The sequence below is a fragment of the Arvicanthis niloticus genome, chromosome 8 (assembly GCF_011762505.2).
Source record: "Arvicanthis niloticus isolate mArvNil1 chromosome 8, mArvNil1.pat.X, whole genome shotgun sequence".
In the NCBI taxonomy this organism is placed as follows: domain Eukaryota; kingdom Metazoa; phylum Chordata; class Mammalia; order Rodentia; family Muridae; genus Arvicanthis; species Arvicanthis niloticus.
The window spans coordinates 43,759,304-43,783,442 of record NC_047665.1 but is presented as its reverse complement, the minus strand read 5'-3'; the positions used below and the strand labels follow the sequence as shown (position 1 = coordinate 43,783,442).

The following is a 24,139-nucleotide window of genomic DNA, read 5'->3' as shown; positions in this document are numbered from 1 at the left end:
TAACATAAATATTATATTAAACTTTACCTATTCTTTTCCAAGTATCAATGAAACAATTTTTCTTAACTTAGTTCTGACATGTTTTTAATGGCCCTATAGGATTTTCCAGTGGTAATGTGTGTTGACATTCATTATTCCTCTTGTAAGTATATAAATTGCTTGTATTGTTTATTATAAGCAATATTATAAAAAATAATCTTGTAACTTTGAAAAGTCCAAATTAGTACAGAAAGTTAAAAAGAACATTTTACTTAAGAAGTTTACTATGTATTTATTATGTTCAAAGTATCCTACCATGTCCTCTTTAAAGGTTAAGATAATTTCACTTTATAGCATTATATTAATACTCCTATCAATGATCTATCCCCTCAGTATTTTACTCTTTCTTCAGTATTTAGACTACATTCATTCTCAGTCCCCACAAATCCAACTCACAGCCTTACCCTAAATTCAAGCCTTCACCTTTGTTTCTAAATAACTGAGTTCAACTAGTACTACCCTATGCACAAGGGTACATGGCCATCCATGGAAGCATGGACCACAGGCCACACCTGAGCAACCTTAGCAGCAATTTGCAGCTCCTCAGCTGCTGGCAGCCTTGTGAGATCCTCCCCTATGAACACTTTTTCATAGATCCTTGTCCCTCACTGCACTGTAATCTCATTCACATCAAAGTTTCAGACCTTGTATCCACATATAAATGTAAATAACTGTTTTAGAGAAAAAGAGCAGACCTCAACACACCAGAAATTAAACTACAACAATTAATAAGGAAATGTAACAGAAAATGGTCAGTGACAAAGACAAGCTAGAAAATTCAGGACTTTATTCAGGACAATTTTAAACAATGTGAAACAAATACTTTAAGTACCAAAATATTTCTTTATAATTCTAACTAGAAAAAAATACAAAAAACAAACAAAGAAACAAAAACAAAAAACCCCACATACTTGTCAAGCTAGGGGGCTAGCTGAGTGGGAGAATACTTGCCTGACAAGGTGGCTTGACCTCTAGCACAGCATAAAACAATGTGTGGTGATGGATGCCCAGCTGCAATCCTAACTAACACTCAGGTGGTGGGAGCAGGACCATCAGAAGCTCAAAGTGGCCATTCATAAGCAACACAGTAACTTGGGGGGAGAAACTGTGGATATTCAAAAGATGGAGCCACTGACAGCAACCCCTCCACCCCCGACCCCCCCCCCCACACACACACAGTACTAAGGAAGAAATAAAGCTCATGAGACATAGAAAGTGAAAGTTAAGAAACAACAATGGGAAAAAATATTGACACAAAACAACTGCTCTAATCCTTTCTTAGTTTGCTTTCTATTTCTATTGCTGTGATAACAACTATGACCTAAAGAAACTGAGGAAGAGGTCTATTTGGCTCCAGGTTACGGTCCATCACCAGGGTAAGCCAAGGCTAGAACTCAAAATGGAAACTTATAGGCAGGAATTGAACAGAAACCACAGAGTAATAATGCTAATGTGTACTTAGCTTGCTTTTCATGGCTTACTCAGTCTGGTTTTTTTTTTTTCCCTCTCTCTTTTCCTTTCTTTTTTTTGGGGGGGAGGGGTGAAGGTAGGGAGGAGAAGGTTTTCAAGAGAAGATTTCTCTGCCTAGTCCTAATAATTAGAGACGTCTAAGCATCCAGAAAGGCTATACTTTGTTGGTGGGGAGACTTATGTACACATGAGACCAGAGGCTACTGTTGCATTCCTCTTTCGCCTCTTATGACCTTACACGAGAGCTTTCATTGAACCTGAAGCTCCCCATTTCAGATAGCTTGGCAGGCTGGCCAACAAGCTCACTATCTGTATGACTGTTTAGCAAAGAACCCAAGTCTAAATAGCACCTATGTGAAACACCCTATGTTGGGGTTATGGAGATGCATGGATTTACAAGGGTGCTTAAAACTTAAGTGCCCATGATTGCAAAACAAGTATTATTGCCCAATGAGCCACTTCCCCAGACCCCAAAGGTTTATTTTTAAAAAGTTAACTTCTGATTTTAATAACTATGTCTGATCTCCATATAGTAAGTTGTACTACAGATTTAAAACTATTCACTTCTTCAATCTCTATCCTTTCTTCCTAATAAAAAAATAATTGCTTCTAGTAGCAACCTCATTTTGTTCTTATCATCAACCTACCACTAAGATTTACCTATATATTGTTACTATCTTACGAAGTGGTTCACTTATATTATTACATTAAATGACCACAATAAACTTAATTAGTACTTTTTTCCAGAAAAGGAAAACAGAGTACAAAGGGAAGAAAATACTCAGGATTTTTTTTAAGTCATCAATAACAAAATTCCCCATCTTAATGATTTTTAGGAATGCAGTTCAAAGACAATTACATTCACACAGTAGTACAAACACCACCACCACTCACCTCTGTAACTCTTCCTGTCGATGCACAACTTGACTTCTCTGACCATCTAATATCCAGTAAAAGTCTCCTACCCTTCTAAACTACACAAACACCACTCTACTTTTTGTCTCAGTGTATTTAACCATCCTAGTCAAAGTATATATATAATCCTTATGCTGGTTTTGCTCTGTTTCATAAAGCATCCTAATTCAGGAGAGTTAGCATATTACTATGGCTTTGAGTTATATTTCCCAAATGGCTATCATATTGAACTTTTTTGTCCATGTGATTCTTGACTATTTTCTTCATCTAGGAAAGAAAATCTACTAAGGTCCTTTAAATCAGCTTGTCTTTTAATTATTTAGTTTAAAATTGATTTTTGTATTCTTGTTACAAGTCCCATTATAAGACTTACAATTAGTCTCTCCTATCATGTGTTAGTTTTTCATTTCTTTCTTTTCTTATTTTTGCTTGTAAATAGGGTCTCACTCAGCCAGACTGACCTAGCTGGTATGGAAATTATTACATAGCTAGATCCACCCACCTCTACCTCCAAAGTGTTGGGATTAAGGCATGCCCCATCAAACTCAGCCTCTTTTCACTGCTTGATAGTATAACCAATTTAACTCTGTTGAAGCTTAATATACTATTTTTTCTTTACTGTTTGTGCTTTTCATGTCATCTAACAACATTTAGCACTTTAGTCTAACCCAAATACTAGGATCAACTGATTTATGAGTGTAAATTCTTTTCTGATCATTAACTTACTCTAATGGTAGTGCCAGACAGTTATGGTCACTTTGACCCTGCAGTTAAGATTTAAATTCAATACACTCAACTTTTCTCTTTCTTCTCAGACCCTATTGACTGTTGTAGTGAGAATTCTGGTTTCTTTAAAAAAAAAAAAAAAAAAAAAAAAAAAAAAAAAAAGACACAGAAATGCAATGAGGACATGATTCCAGGTATGAGGATGAGGATATGGGGCTTCAAAGCACCTATGATTTGCCTTGTGCTCTAGCAGAGGTGTGGTTTTTGCCAGCTGCAGATATTTTTTGTGATTGTGTAACATTTGGAATTCTGGTAATTTTTCAGGGGGCGTATAAATGCTAGATTCCCAAAGATGAGGTAGGTGACTGTTGGTTGTGGTTTGTTAGTAATTATGCTCAAAGAAGAAACAAGAAAGAAATTAGATTCAAGGATCTCTCTCCCTCTCTCTCTCCTTTCACTATCTAGTGATAAGGGGTGAAACAATAAAGGTGGTTAGAAAAACCCACAAAATAGCAAATGACCAGCTATAGATTTTCCCAGATCTTGTACTTCTGACTTCTACATACACACAGTGGCACCCTTCTCCCAACAAATAAATGTAATTCTTAAATTTTTAAAAATAAGTTAAAAAAAAATCAAAAGAGGCCACCTCTAATTTTGAGAAAGGCTGTAATAACTATGAAGATAAATTGGAGAGAGTTATCTTAATAGGATTAATTCTTCTAAGCTTTGAAAATGGAATATTTTCTATTTAGCCTTCTTAAAATTCTTTCAGTGGTTTCTCTCACCTTTCAAGTTACAAACCTTGCATTTTCTATCAATTTATTCTTAAATGTTTTATTCTGTGAACATAACTGGTTGTGTTTATTGCTCTTTATCTTGTCCATAATTTGCACAAGCACATACTGAACGTTTTCTATAATGGACATACACACAAAAAAATGGTTTTGCTTCTTTTCTAATCTGGTTATCTTATTTCATTTTCTACTACAATTGCTCTAATACAAGTATGGTGTTAAATAGAAGCAGCAAGAACATATACCACCTATTTTCTAGATGATATGTAAGTTGAAACAATTTGGGCCCACTGGTCTGTATTTGAGAATATACAGCAGAAGCCCATCTTAAACCCCTGTTTCAGTTAACTCTTCACCAGTCATGCTCTGAAACAATTGCATGAAAATTTCCAGAAATAAACAATTCATATTTTTAGGTTGTCCCTTCTGAGTAGTGTAATGGAACCTTACACTGTACATTCTATCAAGATACAAATTATTTCTTGGTCCAGTGAATCTATGGTGTTTAAATACTCACTCCTTTAACACTGGCTTGCCTGGAACTCATTATGTAGACCAGGATGGTCTCATACTCAGAAAGATCTACCTACCTCTTGCTTCCTAAGTGCTAGAATTACAAGAATGCCCTACTATATACCCAGTTTCTTTCCTTAATTTTTTTTAAATACAAATCTAAAGAGTATTCATATTTCCTAAATACTTAAACATTAATATAGTGAAAGCACCATAACTCAACAAACACACAATGGCAGGAATAGCAGAATTTGGCTGTCTTAGGACATATGTCAATAATTTCAAGTACCAAAACACTATTTTTAAAAGTACATTTTTATGGTTTTAAATCTGAATAATAATAGATATCTTGAAGTAGGCATTAAAATCTATTAAAATGTTTTGTAAAATGGGGTACATTGTAGAAGAATTTTTAAAAATGAGGTTTCAGAGAATTTATAATTTAATAAGGCAAAAAAATTATAACCAAGAACAGAATATAAGGAAGAGTCTTGGTGAGTCTTTCAAAGTCACTACTAGTCTTTTCAGAAGTTCTAAAAGTCTGGACAGTATTATACAGCAAAGCTCACTTATTCACTCGGCAACTAATCATCGTAACAAACTCTGCAGTGCTTGACTCTGGTCAGTAGGGTCCCAACAAAATAGGTATAGCTTCTATTTTTGTAAATAAAATAATAAGCTGAGTAATTAGTTTTAGTTATTGGGAAGGTTTTTTTTTTTTTTAATCTTTTTTAGTAGGAATTACTTTAAATTGTGTGTCACTCTACTGGAAGTTGGAAATACTTACTAGACGTGTAAAGGCCTCACCAATGAATCAAGTATTTTTAAGCAGCAATTAATCCATCATTTAAATTTCAATTCCACAACACCAGACTCTGCAAGAATTGGTGTGAAGGTGTGAGTCAATGTGTGTGTGTGTGTGTATGAGAGAGAGAGAGAGAGAGAGAGAGAGAGAGAGAGAGAGAGAGAGAGAGAGAGAGAGAGAGAAAGCGCGAGTGTGTTAGAAGTACTGACATGCATTTAGTCCCAGAAAGAACCCATCAAAGTTTACTAGCCTATTTGTGAGTCTCAAAGACTAATGCAACTGAAACTTAGCTCATAATAAAAAATAGCAAAATTGAGATTAGAGAAGTAAGCAGAAGTGACCCCATGAAAACAGGAAACTTAGGCATGTTAAAGGAAGAGCAAATATACTATGTTCAGTAAGTCACTAAGTCTCAAATCTGAGACATTTTAACTAAAGCCAAACAGTAAGTACTTTCTTCTCAATTATGCACTCAGAAGCAATAAAGCAAGGTTAAAAAGATGGCAAACCATGTCAATGCTGAGGTAAGAAGAAATATGGGCTTCACAAACAACAAAAACGGTGCGAAGTAACAGGATGATTCTGAGCTCTACACTGCATACAGAATACTTTTAAACAGGGTGACTGATTAACACAATATAATTACTGTATGACCTATCAATTATTTAAAACTGTGCATCCTAGGAGAAAAAGACTGTATGAGTGCAGCCTGTAAAGAGACTAAGTATGATTTTCAATTGTAACCTGTGATGATTGATTTTTATTGTCAAACTGATATAGCATAGTCACACAGGAAAGGAAAACGATCAATTAAGAAACTATCTAGACCATATGGCCTATAGGAATGTATGTGGAGCACTGTCTTTATTTCTGACAGATGTAGGTGGGCCCAGCCCACTGTGACAGTCCCATATCTAGGCAGGTAGTCCTGGGCTTTGAGATAACTATGTAAACATGAGCTAGCAGGAGAGCCAGCAAGCAGCATTCCTCCATTGTTTCTACATGAGCTCCTGCTTAAGTTTCTGCCCTGACTTCCCTCAGGAATAGACTGGATCACTGAGGAAAATGTAAACCAAATATGCCCCTCAATTTCTAAGATACTTTTTTTTGCCAGAGTATTTTATCACAGCAACAACAACTACCACCACCAAAAACAAAACAAAATAAAATAAAACAAAACAAAACACCTAAGACACATTCCAACTCAGTCTATTTTATATTAGATTTAACGTGTGACCTATGTCAGCTATTTTTAAATCAAAGTCAACCTTTTCTTAGTAGTATTTATTAATAAAAAGCAACTATATATCAACTTATATTTGGAAAAATACTTCACAAGTGTTGCTACCAATACCTTAAGAAATATGGTACATGACTGCCAAAAGGTGTCAGTGGGAGGCTGAAGTTATGGTTCACAGAGTAAGCATGAGAATTTAAGTTCAAAGCCACAGAACACATATTAAAAACTGCAAATGGTCACATGCATCTATAACCCTAGCTCTATGAAAAGGCAAAGACAGGAAGATCAGGAGGGCTTGCTGACCAGCAGTGTAATGCCAGGCACAGTGATAAATCCTGTTCTCAAGGGAATAAAGCAGACAGTGATAGAGCAGGACAGTGGATACCTCCTCTGACCTCAGCTCATATGCACAGGCATGAATATCATACATGCACAAGCATAAATAACCCCCCACACATACACACATTTTTAAATTTGTTTCTGTGAATTCACAGCATTTATAATCTAAAAATGTAGTTTAAGTATATTCTAATCTTTTCTCAACTAGTGAAAAGTACAAAGGTTACACACACACACACACACACAGGGGGGGGGAAGGGGGGAGGTGTCAAAGCTCAAAAAAAAAAAAAAAAAGCAAAAGCAAATGTTGCTATTCAGTTCTTGGTTCTAACACTGGTAAATACATTTGACTTATCTGACTCCTGAACCTCAAGAACCACTTAAGTAAATAATGTAGTTCTTTACCTCTAGTAAATTTGAAAATGGGTTGACATTAGAGAACATTTTTATTTACCCAGTACTTAAATTATCATCATCTAGTAATAAAATCTTCAAGTTGGAAATATCATGAATTCAAAGACTTGGTTACGAAGTCTGCATACATACCTTTGTCTTTCTTAAAATCCAAAGCATCTTCTTTATCAGTCACTATTTCCTTCATATTGATGATACTCTGATGGGTGAGTTGTCTAAGAATTTTAATTTCTCTAATTGCTGTAATTGGGAAACCCTCCTTTTCATTATCCAGACGTACTTTCTTTAAGGCTACCATTTCTCCTATTAGACAGTTAAATAAAATCGGGTTATTAGCTTTCAAAAGACAATGCTGTTTTTCATAATTGTTTTTATCATTTCTGTTTCTACTTCTTAAAATTACATTTTAAAATTATTTAAAATTAAAATTATTCTCATTTCCAACAAACTAAATGGTATTTGTAGTTTAAGAAATTAACCTCAAGTAAATTTTGGGACATTTCACTACATTTAACCCTATACAATTGGTTAGGATTATATTTATTGTTTCAATCTGTCTATTAATACAGAAAAAAAGGATGGTAAAGAGGTGAGTTTATTATCATTCTTTTCTGTGTGAAGGAGGGAAGGGTCAATATATCCTAAATATTAAAATTTAGGTATGTGTGAGTTTCAGACAGAATGTAATTAATCAGACACACACACACACAGATACAAAGTTATTACACGTTAAGCTTATGTTCAGAAATGGAGATTTTGGAGGCTTTAAGGGGGTTCTATTTTGTGTTGTGGGACTACGTATTGCCTTATTAGGCTGAGCATCAGTCGCATAAGAAAAAAATTTCATAAAGGCATATTCACTCCACTTCTTTGGAAGGAAAAGAACAAAGACTGATGTTACAAATTTTCTAAGAAAAAAGTTTATCCTCTTAAGCATTAAAACTCTGTTTTTAATTTTTACACTGTTTACCTATAATGTAGTATGTTTCATTAAAGCTTCTGAAAGTTGTAATTTAATCTCATTAAATAATACATTACAAACATCAATGGTTACTGTATGTTCTAATTGCTTTCATTAGTTTCTAACCATAAGATAGTTAAACTAAATGGCCTCTAACAGCTGTCAATTTTAATCTTAGTTTATGTTTAAAGGCAGTTAAGTAAGTTTAAAGAACACTAGTTCTGCCAAGCAGTAGTGACGAATGCCTTTAATCCCACCATGCAAGAGGCAGAGACAGGCAGCTGATCTATGAGTTTCAGGCCAGCCTTGGCTACATAGAGAACTCCTGTCTCAAGAAAAATGAGAGGGAGAGGCGGGGAAGCTAGTTTTACATATTATTTAGTTAAACACCTAACTTCTTCTGTAATGTGACTTCTAAAACAACTTTTCTGGAGGAGGCATTCCAAAACTTTCCCCCACGTTCTTAATTATGCTTTAAAAAAGTAATGTTCTAAAATTTTAAGCTTCAGAGTCTGGTCCAAAGGGTAACTTCTATATAGGGGAGAAAGTTGGCCAAAAGAAAATCTTATGTGACTTCTTAATACAAAATAACTTACTCCTAAAGACAAGCATGGTGACACATGCCTGTAACACCAGTCCTCAAGAAGGTAAGCCAGGAAGGTCACAAAGTTCAAAGCAGCCTGGACTGTATATATACATACTTTGCCTCAAAAAAAAAAAATTAACCTACTCATACTTTAGCCTAGGTATCAACAGTTTTAATAATTATTTCACCACAAAAGAAGCACACCCCACCCCCCTAAATCCTGCCATATAGAATATCACTGATACTGAAGGGAAGTTTTTAAAAGATTATGTGGCCACATGTACTGATATAAGGACACAGAAAATGCACATACAGAATAAAATTAAGATTAAGCAACAGCACAAAGAATTTTTACTTCTTTTGGAAATTCTTTAAGCTATACATTGTAAGAAAAAACATTCTTACCAGTGTCTTTGTCCCTGGCTTTGTAAACTTGTCCATAAGTACCTTCTCCAATAATCCCGATGATATCAAATTTATCCACGCAGCGTTTCCCCCAGTCAATATCTTTTTCTTTGATTTCACCATAGCGAGGCCCACATATTCTATTAAATATAGTTCTGAAGTTTTTATAGACAATCAAGCAAACTCAATGATCTGTTTAATAATTTAATAATTCAAAAGTAATCCTGCCCAATCTTAAATCCGTTACTTTACCCTATTCATGTATATTTGTGAACATTCATGTAAAACAAGTTACTGTCAGTAGATATTACAAGTTATCATAAAAGTAAACTATAATTTCTACATACTCACTCTAACTAGATTAGAATGTCAAAGAGAAGTAGCAACAGTGTTTCTTTAAAGGGCTTTTAGGAATGTAGCTTTTCAGTAAGAAGGTAGAAACAACATTACTAGAAATCATCAAGATTCTCTACTCAGTCTCCATAAAATTTTTCATTCAAGAATTCTCCCTCCATATATGTATGTGTATATACATGTGCATAGGCACACACATGCACAGACACTCATAGTACAAGGTAACAAATAGTAACATAAGAAACTGACTACAAATTACTTACAAAATTTATAGCATTGTAAAACACCATCATAAAAGTACTGAAGATTTTTCACTCAAACAAGTACAGAAAGTCTTAATTCATGTAAAATCACAACTCAGAATTCCATACTTGGATAGAGATTAATAGATGTCAAAAATCAAATTCTTTAAAAAGATGAATGGCTTTGTTGCTTTGTTGTATTCTGATATTTAATAGCAGGGCCAAGACAGACTCAAGAATTATAGCAAAAGGATTCAAGGATAGACTGAAGTTTTCTTCTCATAATAGAAAATGATCTTATATTTTTAAATTAGATGCTACCTGAAGAGCAATTCTAAATCAAATCTATCCCAAACGTGTTAAACTTTTCCTTTTTGAGTAGACATTTTTAAAAAGCACCAGTATTTTATTTCTTACCTTCAAGGAAAAAAACTCTACCAGGTGTTTAACAATGAAGCTACATCGGCTCCAGTTTAAAAAATTCTATCTCTTGGAAAATTACAAATGCATGCAGTTATATGAAAAAACTGAGTAGTTAAAAGCAAAGGAAACCACTATCCATGACTGATTTTGTTTGAGCGCACTGAATGCTGTCTTCCACTTTATTCAGTGTTTTTTATATTAGTTAGCTATCTTAATGATAGATTAGTGTCTTTGACACATGCAACACCCCCAAATTAATAATTCCAAACTGTAAGAAAATTTCATTCGGTTTTATTAGTCACTGCAAATAGGTACCACCCTTCATGAATATTTGTTTCAGAACTCTGAACCAATCTGTATATTTATGTTCAAATAAATATACACTTTTTATTTTAAATCTTAACGTTTTCTAAGTTTATAATTATCCAGGATAGTGTGTCCAGTCAACTTAAGTGCCAGTAGAAAGCAAGCACATACTTAGGCCTTCTTTTGCTATGTAACTGTGTTGCTGTTTTCTTCTCCTCTGGACTCTTGGAAAGATCATCTCCTCCTGGTAACTCAGGGGGCAATGGTAAATCAGCAAGCAGACATCGGAGTTTCTTTTCAACTTCTTTTTTAACTGCCTTTACAGAAATATTGCCTCTTAAACTAAAGAAAAAAAAGAAGAAGAAGGAGGGGTCAGTAACATCAACCATAAACAACTGATTATATGATAAAACTATGGTCATATTTTAATTTTTAAATAGCATGCAAAGACTGTATATCATATGTCATACTTCAAGTCCATCTAAACAGATTATTACCCTTCAACCACTGAGTAAAAACTTTTAAGAAAAAAGTGACACAGAATTAAGCAAAAACCATAGAAATCTGTAAAGAGTAGACCTTAATTAATAGTAATGTATGAATACTGATTAAATGTAATAAGTACAAGGAAAATGGGGATTCAATGATATCTTTTTATCTTTGCAAATCTGAAACTATTTTTAAAAATCAAGTCTAGGGAGCTAGGAAGATGGCTTCCTGGTGTTAGGCATGCAAGCACAAGAACCTGGATTCAGATCCCAAAACTCCAGCAACACAGCTCTACAATCTCAGTAATCCTAATCTGAAAGGGGAAATTGAGACAGAATCCCTAAAAGCTCATGGGCCAGCTACCTTGGTGTTTATATTTGAGTAACAAAGGTAATTTGCCTAATACAAGGTCAGAAGCAACATTCAAGGTTGTCCTTATAGAGCCTATACCAGCACTATGGCATGCACATGTCACATACAACACACACATACAAATAACAAAGTTTAAACTTTAAAAAAATAAGCTCTAACTTCCAAAATTGTGAACTAAAAAGAAAAAAATCAAATCATCCTTTGCAAGAAATCTCTTAATTTTGTAATATTTGATTCTGATAGAGAGACAATGATGCTTTCTTTTTAGAAAATCACAAACTACAATTGGCGTACAACTATTCTCTTGCCCATTTACATAACCAAAACCAATTAATTCACTTTTAATCTCAAGCACTTGGGATGTACAGGCAGGTGGATGGATCTCTGTGAATTTGAGGCCAGTCTGGTTCCAGGACAGCCAGAGCTACATAGTGAGACTTGTTTTTTTTTTTTTTTTTTTAAACAAAAGGTTCTCAGATGTTCTGCTGCCATGCCTTTGCTCTGCCATCATGAATGCTAACCTTCCATAATAGAATTATAAGTGAATTATAAGCCTGGTTAGTTCCACGCTTTTTTTCTTTTTAATTTTCAAATTGTATCTGAAGTTGTAATTGGTAATTTAAAACTTCCCAAATACCACCCCACCCCCCAAAATATCTGTTACCCAAGAGAACCTTTTAATAATAAAATCAGAGAATTTACAAAAATATTCAGACCAGGGTTTTGTTGTTGCTGTTGTTGTTTTTGTTCTGTTTTTCATGAAAAGCTACACAACACTGTGTCCAGATTATTGTAAAACAGGGCTGTGGCTGAGGTTGGAGTTCAGCAGAAGGATGGCTCAGCTTGAGTTAAACCAGAAAACCAGTAAACAAAAGAGAAAAATAAACTTCTTTACTTTCATACCACTAACCTTAATAGAAATTAAGAGTGAGTGCCAATATACCAGGTATCTAGAGGTTAAAACACAAACACTAAAGTACCAGCAATGAAATCATATATTGACAGAGAACAAAGTCCACAGAAACACAGATATTTCTGAGTTTTTATATGTAGTATTTCAAATTAGTCAAACTCTGGTAGCACCACTGTTATAAGGAAGAAGGTGACAAACAAGACCATCTCCTCCTTCTTCATAACAACCTAAACCAATTTCTCTGAGAAAATCTTGAGTTCACCTTTTGTAAATTTTATAAGCTGAGATTACAAGGGGAAAAGGTGATTTGACTAGAAAAATAGAAAATATCCATAGCAAGTAAAAACAAAAGTAAGTATCAGGAATAGTGGTGCAAGCTTTTAATTCCAACTCAGGAGGCAAAGGCAGGTTGATCTCTGTGGTTTTAAGGCCAGCCTGATCTAATAGCAAACTCCAGGACAGCTAGACATTTCTAAAAAAAAAAAAAACAAATGTCAAAGAAAAACAAGAGTCTGAACTACAAAGATCAAAAGTCCGAATGAGAAAACTCTACACTTTATAAAAGGAAGAACTGAAGACTGTGAGCCAAACGAAATACCAACTGCCCCATTAGCAACCAAACAAGCACAACACCTAATAATGTAATCTCAAGACTACAAAAATCCAAATTGTTAAAATCCATTACTGTTAAGATGATTTTATACTCAAAAAGGAGAGCTAGGCATGGTGGCTCAGGCCTTTAACTCCAGCACCCTGGAGATTCGGTAGGCAGAGTCAGGTAGATTTCAATCTTGCCTACAAAGTGAGTTCCAAGACAGACAGGGATACACAGAGAAACCATGTCTCAGAAAACAAAAACAAAAGATGATCCCATAACATTTCAGGATATAAACCAGCATAGTCTTGTTAGGATACAATTTGTTGCTCTCATTTCTAAAGTTTTAAATGGATATAATTTGTCATATTCTATCTTAACCAAGTGTCTATATACATTAGTAGTAGAAACTATGATGTATGTATTGTTATAGATAAGCACATTGGAGCTATCAAAATTAATATGAAAATATCTTCAACAACACAGTATATAAAAAAAAGTAAAGAAGTATCGTGATCCTGATTCATTTTAAATTTAAAAAAATCATGTTTTTATAAAAACAATGGTAACAGAAGAAACAGTTTACTGCAGTTCTGGGAGAAGGATTCAAAGTGAGTATGACATATACTGTTTGGCTCAGACTTGTAGAGGCACCAATCCAGTGAAAAGGTGAAAGGATTCAGCTCAGAGGAACCTCTGATCAGTTGACAGTGACTGATAATACAGAAAAAAGTTCCCTACAATTAAGAAGACTGAGAGAAATAGAAAGAACTGTCTTTTTAATATTAGCTTTATTAACAAGTACTAAGAAGAGTAATCAAATTCCAAAATTATCATTTGCAGTTCCTATTATAGTAACTGATTAAGACAAATCTCATTAGTGGGTGCTAAACCATTAATTAGATGACCAGTTACAGGAAAAACAAATCTTCAAACTGATGAATGTGCTATCCTACAACTTCAAAATGCAAAAGGGCCACAAGTACCTTCTGCATAGAGGTTTTAAGGTTGGTCATCACTTAACCAAGATATAACATCACAATTTAACATTGTGTTCATCGTGTAATAGGAAGTACATAAAATCATCTAAATATTCTGACCCAAAACAGTTATTTGTTCTCAACCTAACCAAGATCCAACTGATTTCTAGTTTATAGGAAATGGAAAGGTATGAGAAGAGCAGGTGAACTGTCATCAAGAAGACATAATCAGACAAATACTACTAAAGACTACAGATCCAAATTCTTCAACTCATGAGAGTAACATTGCAAATGTCTTAGGTTACATTAAATGGTACTTGTGACTAAACTGAACACTATGGCAACCACTTATTTTCAAAAGATGTGCATACACATGCACCTTCCCTATACAGAGAAATTAAGAGCACAGAAATATTAAGTAAAATATTAACATTTGTTGACTCTAAAAAAAGTAGTTCTCAACCTGTGGTCACAACCCCTTTCAAGAGGGGGCGGGGAGGAGAGGCGTAAACAATCCTTTCACAGAGGTTGCCTGAGATCACTTTGCAAATCAGATATATTTACATTATGATTCATAACAGTAACAAATTTACAGTTATGAAGTAGGAACAAAAATAATTTTATGGTTGGGGTCACCACACATAAGCAACTGTATTAAAAGATCGCTGCATTAGGAATATCGAGAACCACTGCTCTAGAAGGTTGTATAGATGTTGATTTTATTATTTAACTTTTTAAAATGCCTGAATACATAAAAGTAACAACAGAGTACAGATTTATAAAATCAGTCACAAAAAAAACACATACTGTCTTTCATAGATAATGATTTTTTAAGGCTGTAACTATGACAGTTAACTAGAAATGGGTAGAAGCATGCTTAAAGTAAGATGGAAAGCCTTCCTTATGACTACTGAGACTGTGTAAACTATTACAGTTCTTTATAATGTTCTTTGGATTTCCAGTGAATGACAAGTAAATAAAGAAGACTTGCACATTCAGGTTTTCAAAAGCGTATCAGAACAGAAAAGGTGATCTCTACATATCAACAAGATAGTTGACAATTTCAACAAATACCAATTTCTCCTCCCCACACTCCAAAAACAAACAAAAAAACAAATGAAACAAAAACAACCCACACCAGTTGCTAAAAAGAACTTTTAAATGTAAAACTGCCATGCTCATCAAGACTGGTGAAAGGGGATGTGGGGGTGTGGAGTTGCTCTTCCCTTATAAAACGAGGCAGAAACCCAACAGTATGTGCTTATAGAAACCTAAAAAACAGTCCTTTTCAAAAAGAAAAAAAAAAAGACATGAAGTCTATTATACCTTGGTAACTCTGAACAAAAATAATTAGCCATTTTATTTCTTTTTTTTATTTAATAAAAATATCATTAACCTAAGGTAGTCAATATTTCCTGTTATCTTGATTCACACTAAAGCTAATAATCATAGTATCGGAGATAAGCAGAACTTTAGATTATAAAATTTTTATCATGTCACTTAAGTAACTAATCTATCATTTTTTCAGGATAAATATTTTTACTTTTAGATATAAATACACAGAATAGAGCACAGAAAATTGAAAACATAAGACTATCAACAGCTATGACCTTCTACATGTAGCCCACTAACAAAATTTATTGTATTTCTAACAAAACTAAGACTATAAAAGTATCTTTTGCCCTAGTCAAGTAATTTTAACCATTTTTCTTTTTCACAGTACATTTTTATTTAGTTACTTAAAACTTTATTGAAAATATGTGTCCTCTTTATATACTTAAAACTTTGTACTTAAATCAATCACTAAAATACATAAATTACTGGCAGAGTCATGTCTGTAGTAGTATTCAGTATAGTAAGAAAACATTCAATACAAAATATACAAACCCAAAAAGACACAATGAAAACCAAAAAGAAAGAGACAATATAGATCAAGCAAACTGTAGGGGGTGGATGTGGTGGCCATGCCCTTAGAACAAGCACTCAGGAGCTCTGCAGAGGCAGGCAGAGCTCTGTGGGTTAAGCCTAGTCTAAAGAGTATGTTCCAGGCCAGTCCACAGAGTGTAAGTCCCTCTGAATCTCCTTTCCTACCCATTCCCTTAAAAAAAAAAAAAAAAAAAAAAAAAAAACAAGATAAAAAGTCTTTTATACGAACTAAGGGAAAGGATAAAAGTTACATTTTTTCCTTTGAAGAGTTACTGACAAAATCTGTCTAGACTTACCTATCAGCATCTTTATCTTCAGGCAGCATGGGAGGCAAAGGTAATGGTGGTAATGTAGAGGTCACTAAAGCCACATGTTGCTCCTTCTCCTTGGCTCCTACGCTTGGTGTGGGTGGCTTGGTTTTCTCTTTAGTGGACACTGGTTCTTCCTTTGTAGCAGCAGGTTTACTCTCCTTCCCAACAACTGTTTTCTTGGTGGCTTTCTCTACAATCAAATTATTGTCTATCTTTGTTACTTGAAGCGGTGGCTTTGCTTTTGCTTTGTCGCTTTTGACAGTCCCACCACTTGAAGGAGAAGGTGCATGCTCAGTTTTAAGTTTTTTTACTTCCTTCACATGGTTTGTCTGTGAGACACTGGCACCAGTTTCTGTGTTCCCCTTGGTAGGCGTAGAAGCATTTGAGGCTTTTGTAGTTTTGGCAGCTGCCTCAGCAGCCTTAGCAGCTTCTGCAGCTTTTGCTGCCTCTGCAGCTCGTGCTGCCTCTGCAGCTCGTGCCTTTTTATTCTTGTTCAATTCAGCTGCCAAGCTACTCTTCAGAGTTAGTGTGCTAGGAGAAATGCTTGAATGACGACTTCGGGATCTAGACAATCTGTGCCTGCTACGAGACCTTGAGTGCCTAGACGAATATGGGCTTCTGCTTCGGGATTTGGCAGAACGTCTGATGAAAAATAATTAACATTTAGTCAGTAATCAAATTAAACTTGTGCTAATTTGAATCTCTAAAATGAAACAAATTTACTTAATTTCAAAATGGTAAGTTGTTGTTGTAGTTAAATAAAATACCAGATGACTATTTTATTCTTCCTTTCTCAAGCCTTTGAATGCCCAAAGATAAATGTGGATTTAAAACAAACAAACAAACAAACAAACACACATCTCCCCAAAAATGTAACAATTAGGGCAGCAACAGGACATCACTGTTAACTCAGGAAGGAGAAATAAGGTAAGAATCTACCCTGACAGCGACGGATTCAAGTCTTCCATTCCCACCCCTCCCACTCTCCCTCCTTTCACTTGGTTATATATTCTGGCACAAATTCTGTCTCTTCACCACCATGAATCCTATTTTTGACTTCAGAGTTCTCTGACACTCTTCCTTATAGTTCCTTTCTATATTACCCCTGTAATTCCTTCAATAAAAATCCAGTATCTACACTGAGGCTCACAAACATCCCCAACTCCAGTTCTAAAATATCTGACAAACTCTTCTGACCTCCACAGGCTTCCATGTACACAGGGTGGTGCACATACATACACTCAATTGTGTACATACATCTCCTAAATATTTGGGGGGAAAATGTATCTGTACTAGAAATATAAAGTCTTTTTAAAAAATCTCTTGACCATCTAAATTGGATTCCATGGGGGGGGGGGGGATGTTAAATTCACAACTTTTAACTCTACAGGAGACAAGCTAACATATTTAACATACTGAACAGAGGAAAAGACAGCTCTTACTAGACTTCGGTAAAAATAATGGTTATAAAGTAGGACAGGTTAACACAGTAAACTACCAAAGACAAGTCCTTACTTAAGAAACTGCAGAAATTACAGGAAGCAGGAAAGTAAAGCAAGAGATTCCAGGAACCCATAGTGAAAATGGGCAGAAACAAAACAAAAAAAAAAAAAAAAAAAAAGAATATTTCCTTTTATGGCTAGCATTAGAGATATTTTTATAAACATTCTATAACTCTAGAATACAAGCGAAATTACTAGAATAAGGGTAAAACTAAATGAAAATCATAGTTTTGTAGCCTAAAATTTAATATAGAAAAACAAAACTCAGCCAGGCATGTTAGTACATGTCTTTTAATCCCAGCCCTCAGAAGGCAGAGGCAGCCAAAACTCTATGAGTTCTAGCCCAGCCATGGCTACACATAGAAACCCTGTCTAAAAAAATCAAAAACAAAACAAAACTCAATTTGGGTAATTTTTACCACTTTACTAATGTTTCAGGAAAATGGTTGTTAAGAAAAAGAAAGAAATGCATGTTCAAACCTGTAACAAATTACACTACATCAATCTTACTAAAATACTTTTTTATAAATAAAATTTTCCCTTCTTAAAATTTTTCTTGGACTGAAAATACAGTTCAGTCAAAGTGCTTGCCACGAAATCTGAGTACCAAAAACTCAATCTCAAGAATCCGCAAGATAGAAGAGAACCAAATTCTGCAAGCTGTCCTCTGACCTCAATACATACACACACACACATTAATACAATTAAAATGTTTTCTTCTAATAATTCTATACTGCTGAATCTACAATGAGCACATATTAATTATTCATTGCTTGCTTTTGGCAAGTTAAAAAGAGTTCTTTAGGAGCAGAAAAGGTTAAGCACATAGTGCTCTCAAACTATCAGCACCAAGGTTCAAACAATCAGCACCAAGGTCAGGCACCCTGCTCTAGGAGATCCAAAGTCCCCTTCTGGCTTCAATAGACAATATGTTTAATTTGCACATACTTATGCACAGACATATACATGATAAAAGTTTTTAAAGACATCTTTTTTAAAAGCTAAGAGACTGGTGGGAAAGATGGCTCAGTAGTTAAGAGCACTGGTTGCTCTTCCAGAAAAGCTGGGTTCAATTCCCAGCACCCACATGGCAGTTTACAACTGTCTGTAACTCTAGTTCCAGGGCATCTGACACCCTCTCATAAAATAAAAGACAGCTTTAAAAAGAGAGAGACTGTGCTCCTAAGAAGTGTTCCCAAGCTCATACAACTCAAAACCAGAACTGCAACTCAAATTAACTAGGGTTCACTATTAATTAGGCTAGTTAAGTGTCCCTTATAGTAGTAATTCTCAACCTTCCTAATGCATGACCTTTTAATACAATTCCTCATGGTGTGGTAACCCCCAACTATAAAATTACTTTTATTGCTACTTCACGAATGTAACTTTGCTACTGTTGTGTATGAAGAGTAATGTAAATGTTTCTGGAGGCAGAAATTTGCCAAAGGAGCTCAGCAAAGGGGTCAATAACCACAAATTGAAAACAGTTGCCTTAAAAAGAGAGCAAAATGTCCATTGAAGCCAGAAGGGGACTTTGGATCTCCTAGAGCTGGGTGCCTGACCTTGGTGCTGATCCTTTGAGAGCACTATGTGCTCTTAAACCTTGAGGCATTTTTTTCAACTCCTAAAGAGCTTTTTTTAACTTGTTTAAAACAAGTGAATAATATCAGAGACTTTGCAAGAATCCAATTGTTAACATTGTACTTGGTGAACAAACAAAACAAATTCAGGCTGATTTGTCCTTTGCCACCAAGGCTACTGCAATGTACCCTCTTTTCCACAACTCTTACCGGGCTTCAACAGCACTGTATTCTTGCCACTCAGTTGCAGGTTACTTCTGACTAAGCACCCTTTATGAACTCCTCTAATCTGCATGCATGACCTCTGTGATCTCTGTTTAAAGTCTCTTGAACTATCTAAGTTGGATTTCATTCTTTCTAGAATTTTCACTGGCCTAGAAGTATACCAAGTATATCAAAATAGGTATGCCAAAATACTTTATCACAATTTTAGCTTCCTAAATTATTTTTACAAAAGAATAGCCAATCAACCCATCATTGGGCATCGTCTCCCAATATAACGACCTAGATGATAGAAAACACAGAAGCTTGTGTAATAAATATCCAATACTCCTGTTATCCATTATCTCCAGTATTTCTTACCCCACTTTTTCTGCCTTATCTTACATTCCCATGGAGTTCTCTCAGTCACACTTACTTTACAAGCTTGTTCAATCCTCAAAAAAAGTATGAAATGGTTACCAAAGTGAAAATCACCATGTTGTCCTTTTTTTCCCAAAAATGTTGTCTTTCTACCTCCATGTCTAGTGCGCAATAATTAGGAAATGGAACCACTTTAGATGTCTATCAACATTCAAAAATGAAAAACAAAACAAAAATAAAAAAACAAAAACAAAAAATATGGTACATACACAAAATGGAACCTCACTGAGCCATAAAATCAAATGACATTGCAGGAAAATCAAAGTAGAAATTTTTCAGCAGATTAAACAAGATTCATTTTTTTAAAGCTCATTTTTCTCTTAAATGCACAATTTAGATTTTAAATTATTTGTGTATAATTTTAAAAATATTGCTACATGAAACACTTACCTACCTTCCTAAGTCAAAATTTCAAATGGCTGGACATGAAGACACAACTTTAATCCCAGCACTAGGGAGGCAGAAGCAGGCAAAAAATGTTTTGTGTGTGAGACTAGCCTGGTATACATAGTGAGTTCCAGAATAGCCAGAGCTACCTAATCAGACACTGGCTTTAAAAAAGAGAGAGAACAACAAAGGACATTCCTCTGTACCAAATTTATTATGCACTGTTTTAAGTGTTCTGGCTAATTATTTCCAACAGCACTATACAAGACTCTTAAATATCTCATTTAAAATCTTACTTAGTCTGTACTATAATAGTCAAACTGATTCCGTAAGATCTGGTACCATCTAAAATTAAGACTTGGAAAGTGCATATATCGTCCTCTTAAAACTTGTTCCTTTTAACATTCTCTATTTTTAATTTTACTATTCTCTATCTATTTAACCAGGCTATAAATTTCATTTCCTGGTGACACACATTATCTCAGCAACTGCTTCATCTTACTAATCCTAACTCTATATATTCCCTTATAGCCATACTCTCTGAATAAGCCTGTTGCTGTAGCAAACTACCTCAACTATGATGACTTAGAGCAAGACAAATTATCTCAGGGTTCTAAAACAGAAAAACAGTGAGCTTTGAAAAATTAAACCATCCATTTCTGCTGAAATCTCTTCAGAAAATCTATTATCATTCCCAGCTTCACTTACTCAAGATCTTCATCACTTGGGCCTCTCTTTCCATCATATTTCTTTCTTCTCTGTTTCTATCATCACATGGCATTTCTGACTCAACCTTTCATTCAATCATTTATGAACTACCTGGATAATTTATAATCTCTCCATCTCAAAATCCTTAACTTAATGACATCTACTTTTTAATCACATCAGCTTTCTGCCACAACATATTTCATATACACAGGGAGTATAACATGAATACCTTAAGGGAGCATTATGTAACCTACCACATCCTGTCCACTTTTCTTCTCTCTCACTCTACTACCTTTTCTCTTAATCTTCTCTATCCTACTGATATATTCTCTCTGCTCCATTTATTATTGTAGATAGAATAACCAAACCAATACTCACTGTTGAATGCATTTTTTTTACATGTTCCATCCTTCACTTCCCTTTTCTTCTTAGTAGTTACTGCAAATCTTCACAACTTTCTTCATGCTCACAGCCTCAGTTCCAAGATTTGCCAGGCACGTCTTCTCCCAAACTATAATTACCTTATACCTTACATGCAACCTCACTGCTATCTAAAATTGATGCCCTCTTCTCCAGAACCTTACCTTACTACTGACCACAAATAGCATAACCTGTAAGCTTTTCAAAAATGCTATTTCTCATGTCCTTAACCATATCTATAGTCTCATACATACAATAATAATTTTTTTTTTTAATTGTAGACAGGTTAACCAAAAGGTGCTGGTTGGTACCTTACTATTTTATCTTTCTTGCTACTCAAACTCCTATATCCCAAAACTCATACTCACTGAAATTAACTAGAAAATAAGCATATTTTACAAAACTAGAACAAGAAAAATTCAATGTCCACAATAACAATATTAAGTACATTCTTAAAAATACTTCCATTTCTGCTTCCTTACTTTCTTCCTGACTATGCTGGCAGCTTCTGCCTCTTAAGGTTCTTCTTCCTTACTACATTTATTCTCACACAGATTTTAATTTATACTTACAAACTGTGGTGGTGTAAATAAGAATGGCCCTCACAGGCTCATACATTTGAATGTTAGTCACCAAAGAGTGGCACTATTTGAAAGGATTAGAAGGATTAGGAGGTGTGGCCTTGTTGGAGGAAGTATGTCACTGGAGTGGGCTCTGAGGTTTCAAAAGCCCACACCAGGCCCAGGCCCAGTCAATCAGTTTGTCTGTCTGTCTGTCTGTCTGTGTCTGTCTCTGTCTACCCCACCCCCACCCCACCCCCGGCCTATGATCAGGATGTAGCACTCTCAGCTACATCTCCGGCACCATGCCTGCCTGCTTGTCGCCATGATGATAAAGGATTACCCTCTGAAACTATAAGCAAGCACACAATTAAATGCTTTTTATAAGAATTGCCTTGTCAACAACAGAATAGTAGCTAAGATACACATGATAGCTTAGACCCCAGGCTCTTAGGCTGTTTGAATTGCTTGAGTTTCTTTTCAAATTAACTATCAGATGGATTTTGGCATGGGGTTAGAATATGATTCCCATCAATTTCTGAAAGGACCAAAAACCTACCTTGGCCATTTTGTATTATTTATATGAAGCAGTGCTCTCAGTATTGACCATCATAAAACAAGAATATTAATCGACTCTGAACAACACTGAAGAGCTCTACACATGACAGTATTAAGTATTTGGTCAACATTTAACTCTATGTAAAAGTGGAAAAGTGCAAGCATTTCTTTAATATCAAATCTGGTTATGTCTTTAATAGCATTGTATTCACATCAAATACTTGTTTTAAAATAAATTTGTGATTTATTATCAGTAACTGTCTGAACTGTATAGCTATTTTGTATGCCTCTATACCTAAAATGGTTATGAACTCCTGGTTTAAAAAGTTAGCTCCTCTTCACTTCCAACTACCATACATAGGCCCTCAAGTACAATACAGCTAAACCATTAAGGTGCATTAAGTCTGAAATATTTCCTATTCTCTTGCAATGGTACCTGCTAAAAGGGCAAAAACCTGAAGTCACTGTACACTCCACAAGGCCTCTTTTCCTCCATATTCAATTCATCTCCAAGTCCTGTCAACTCTACCTTTCTTCAGTTTTAAATAGTCTCCAGTTTAACCTAAACAGCTAGCTACAGATACTCTCACTATTAGATTCTGAATAATCCTTGGAGTAGTCTCTATACCAGGCTCCTACATGAAATTTCCACCTGTTCTAATTACTATCAATGCAGCCACCTGAGTAATCTTCTAATTACACCTCTACCAAAACTCCTTAATCATAGCATGTACACAAAGCCCTTGTCCAGCCATTCAAAATTAACCAAATACCAGGCCTAGAATGTTTTTTCTCACATTGCTCTAACCATCTCCAGTACCTGCCAGACAAAGGGATACTTAACATCTCAACACAATGTTTACCAACTATCTAAAATTCCCCCTCATTTCAACTGGAGGTATTGTTCAACTGATAATTACCCAGCATACAAGAAGCCCTGAGTTCAATCATCTACACAACATAAACCAAGCATGATGGAGCACAACTATAATTCCATCATTCAGAAGTTGGAGGTAAAAAAATTAAATCAAAGTTTAAGCTACACAGCAAGCTCCAGACCACACCAGGACACATGAGACTATTACACACACATACACACACAAAACATATACCAAAACCCCACATCCTTTTAACATGACAGAGCTAGAGATATTCTAATTATCCTCCCACATTATTTGTCTCATGTCATTATAATAAAAATAATTTAACCATCTTATCCAATTAAACTGAAAGAACTATCTTTGACTTTGAATACAAACCTTGCCAATTCCATATGCTCAAAAATACTTATATAATAACACCACTGATGCTGTTCTTCTGGAATGTAATTTCACCTTGTTAACCCAGTTATCAAGGTGCTGCAGATCAATCTGGTCCTAATCTAGCTTTCCCTACTGTTAGGTTTGAATGTTCTTAGTTCCCCACAGGTGCATTTGTTCACCACCTTGTGGCACTGTTTGGGAAGGTTATAGAAACTTTAGGAGTAGAAACTTGTTTAAGTCAGTCTATCACTAGTGGCAGGCTCTCAGGTTTTATAGCCTGGCCCCACTTCCTGTTTTCTCTGCTTCTTGTGTACGAATAGAATATGACTAACCTGCTGCTGACATGCCTGCCCCACCATGACAACACTGTATACTCTCTGTAACTGTAAATAAACCTCT

The 24,139-nt window shown here is 35.0% G+C and overlaps 1 protein-coding gene across 4 annotated transcripts in view; it reads right to left on the bottom strand.

Moving 5' to 3' along the window:
* Positions 1 to 24,139, bottom strand: part of Cdk13 (cyclin dependent kinase 13) — a 99,234-nt gene that overhangs the window by 42,860 nt on the left and 32,235 nt on the right. For all 4 annotated transcript variants that reach the window (XM_034509866.2, XM_034509867.2, XM_076939336.1 and 1 more), the window contains exons 2-5: positions 16,107 to 16,763; positions 10,707 to 10,877; positions 9,211 to 9,350; positions 7,391 to 7,561 (exon numbers count right to left, since the gene is read on the bottom strand). In XM_034509866.2, coding sequence (XP_034365757.1) covers positions 7,391 to 7,561; positions 9,211 to 9,350; positions 10,707 to 10,877; positions 16,107 to 16,763 — 1,139 coding nt within the window. The remainder of the gene's footprint in view (positions 1 to 7,390; positions 7,562 to 9,210; positions 9,351 to 10,706; positions 10,878 to 16,106; positions 16,764 to 24,139) is intronic.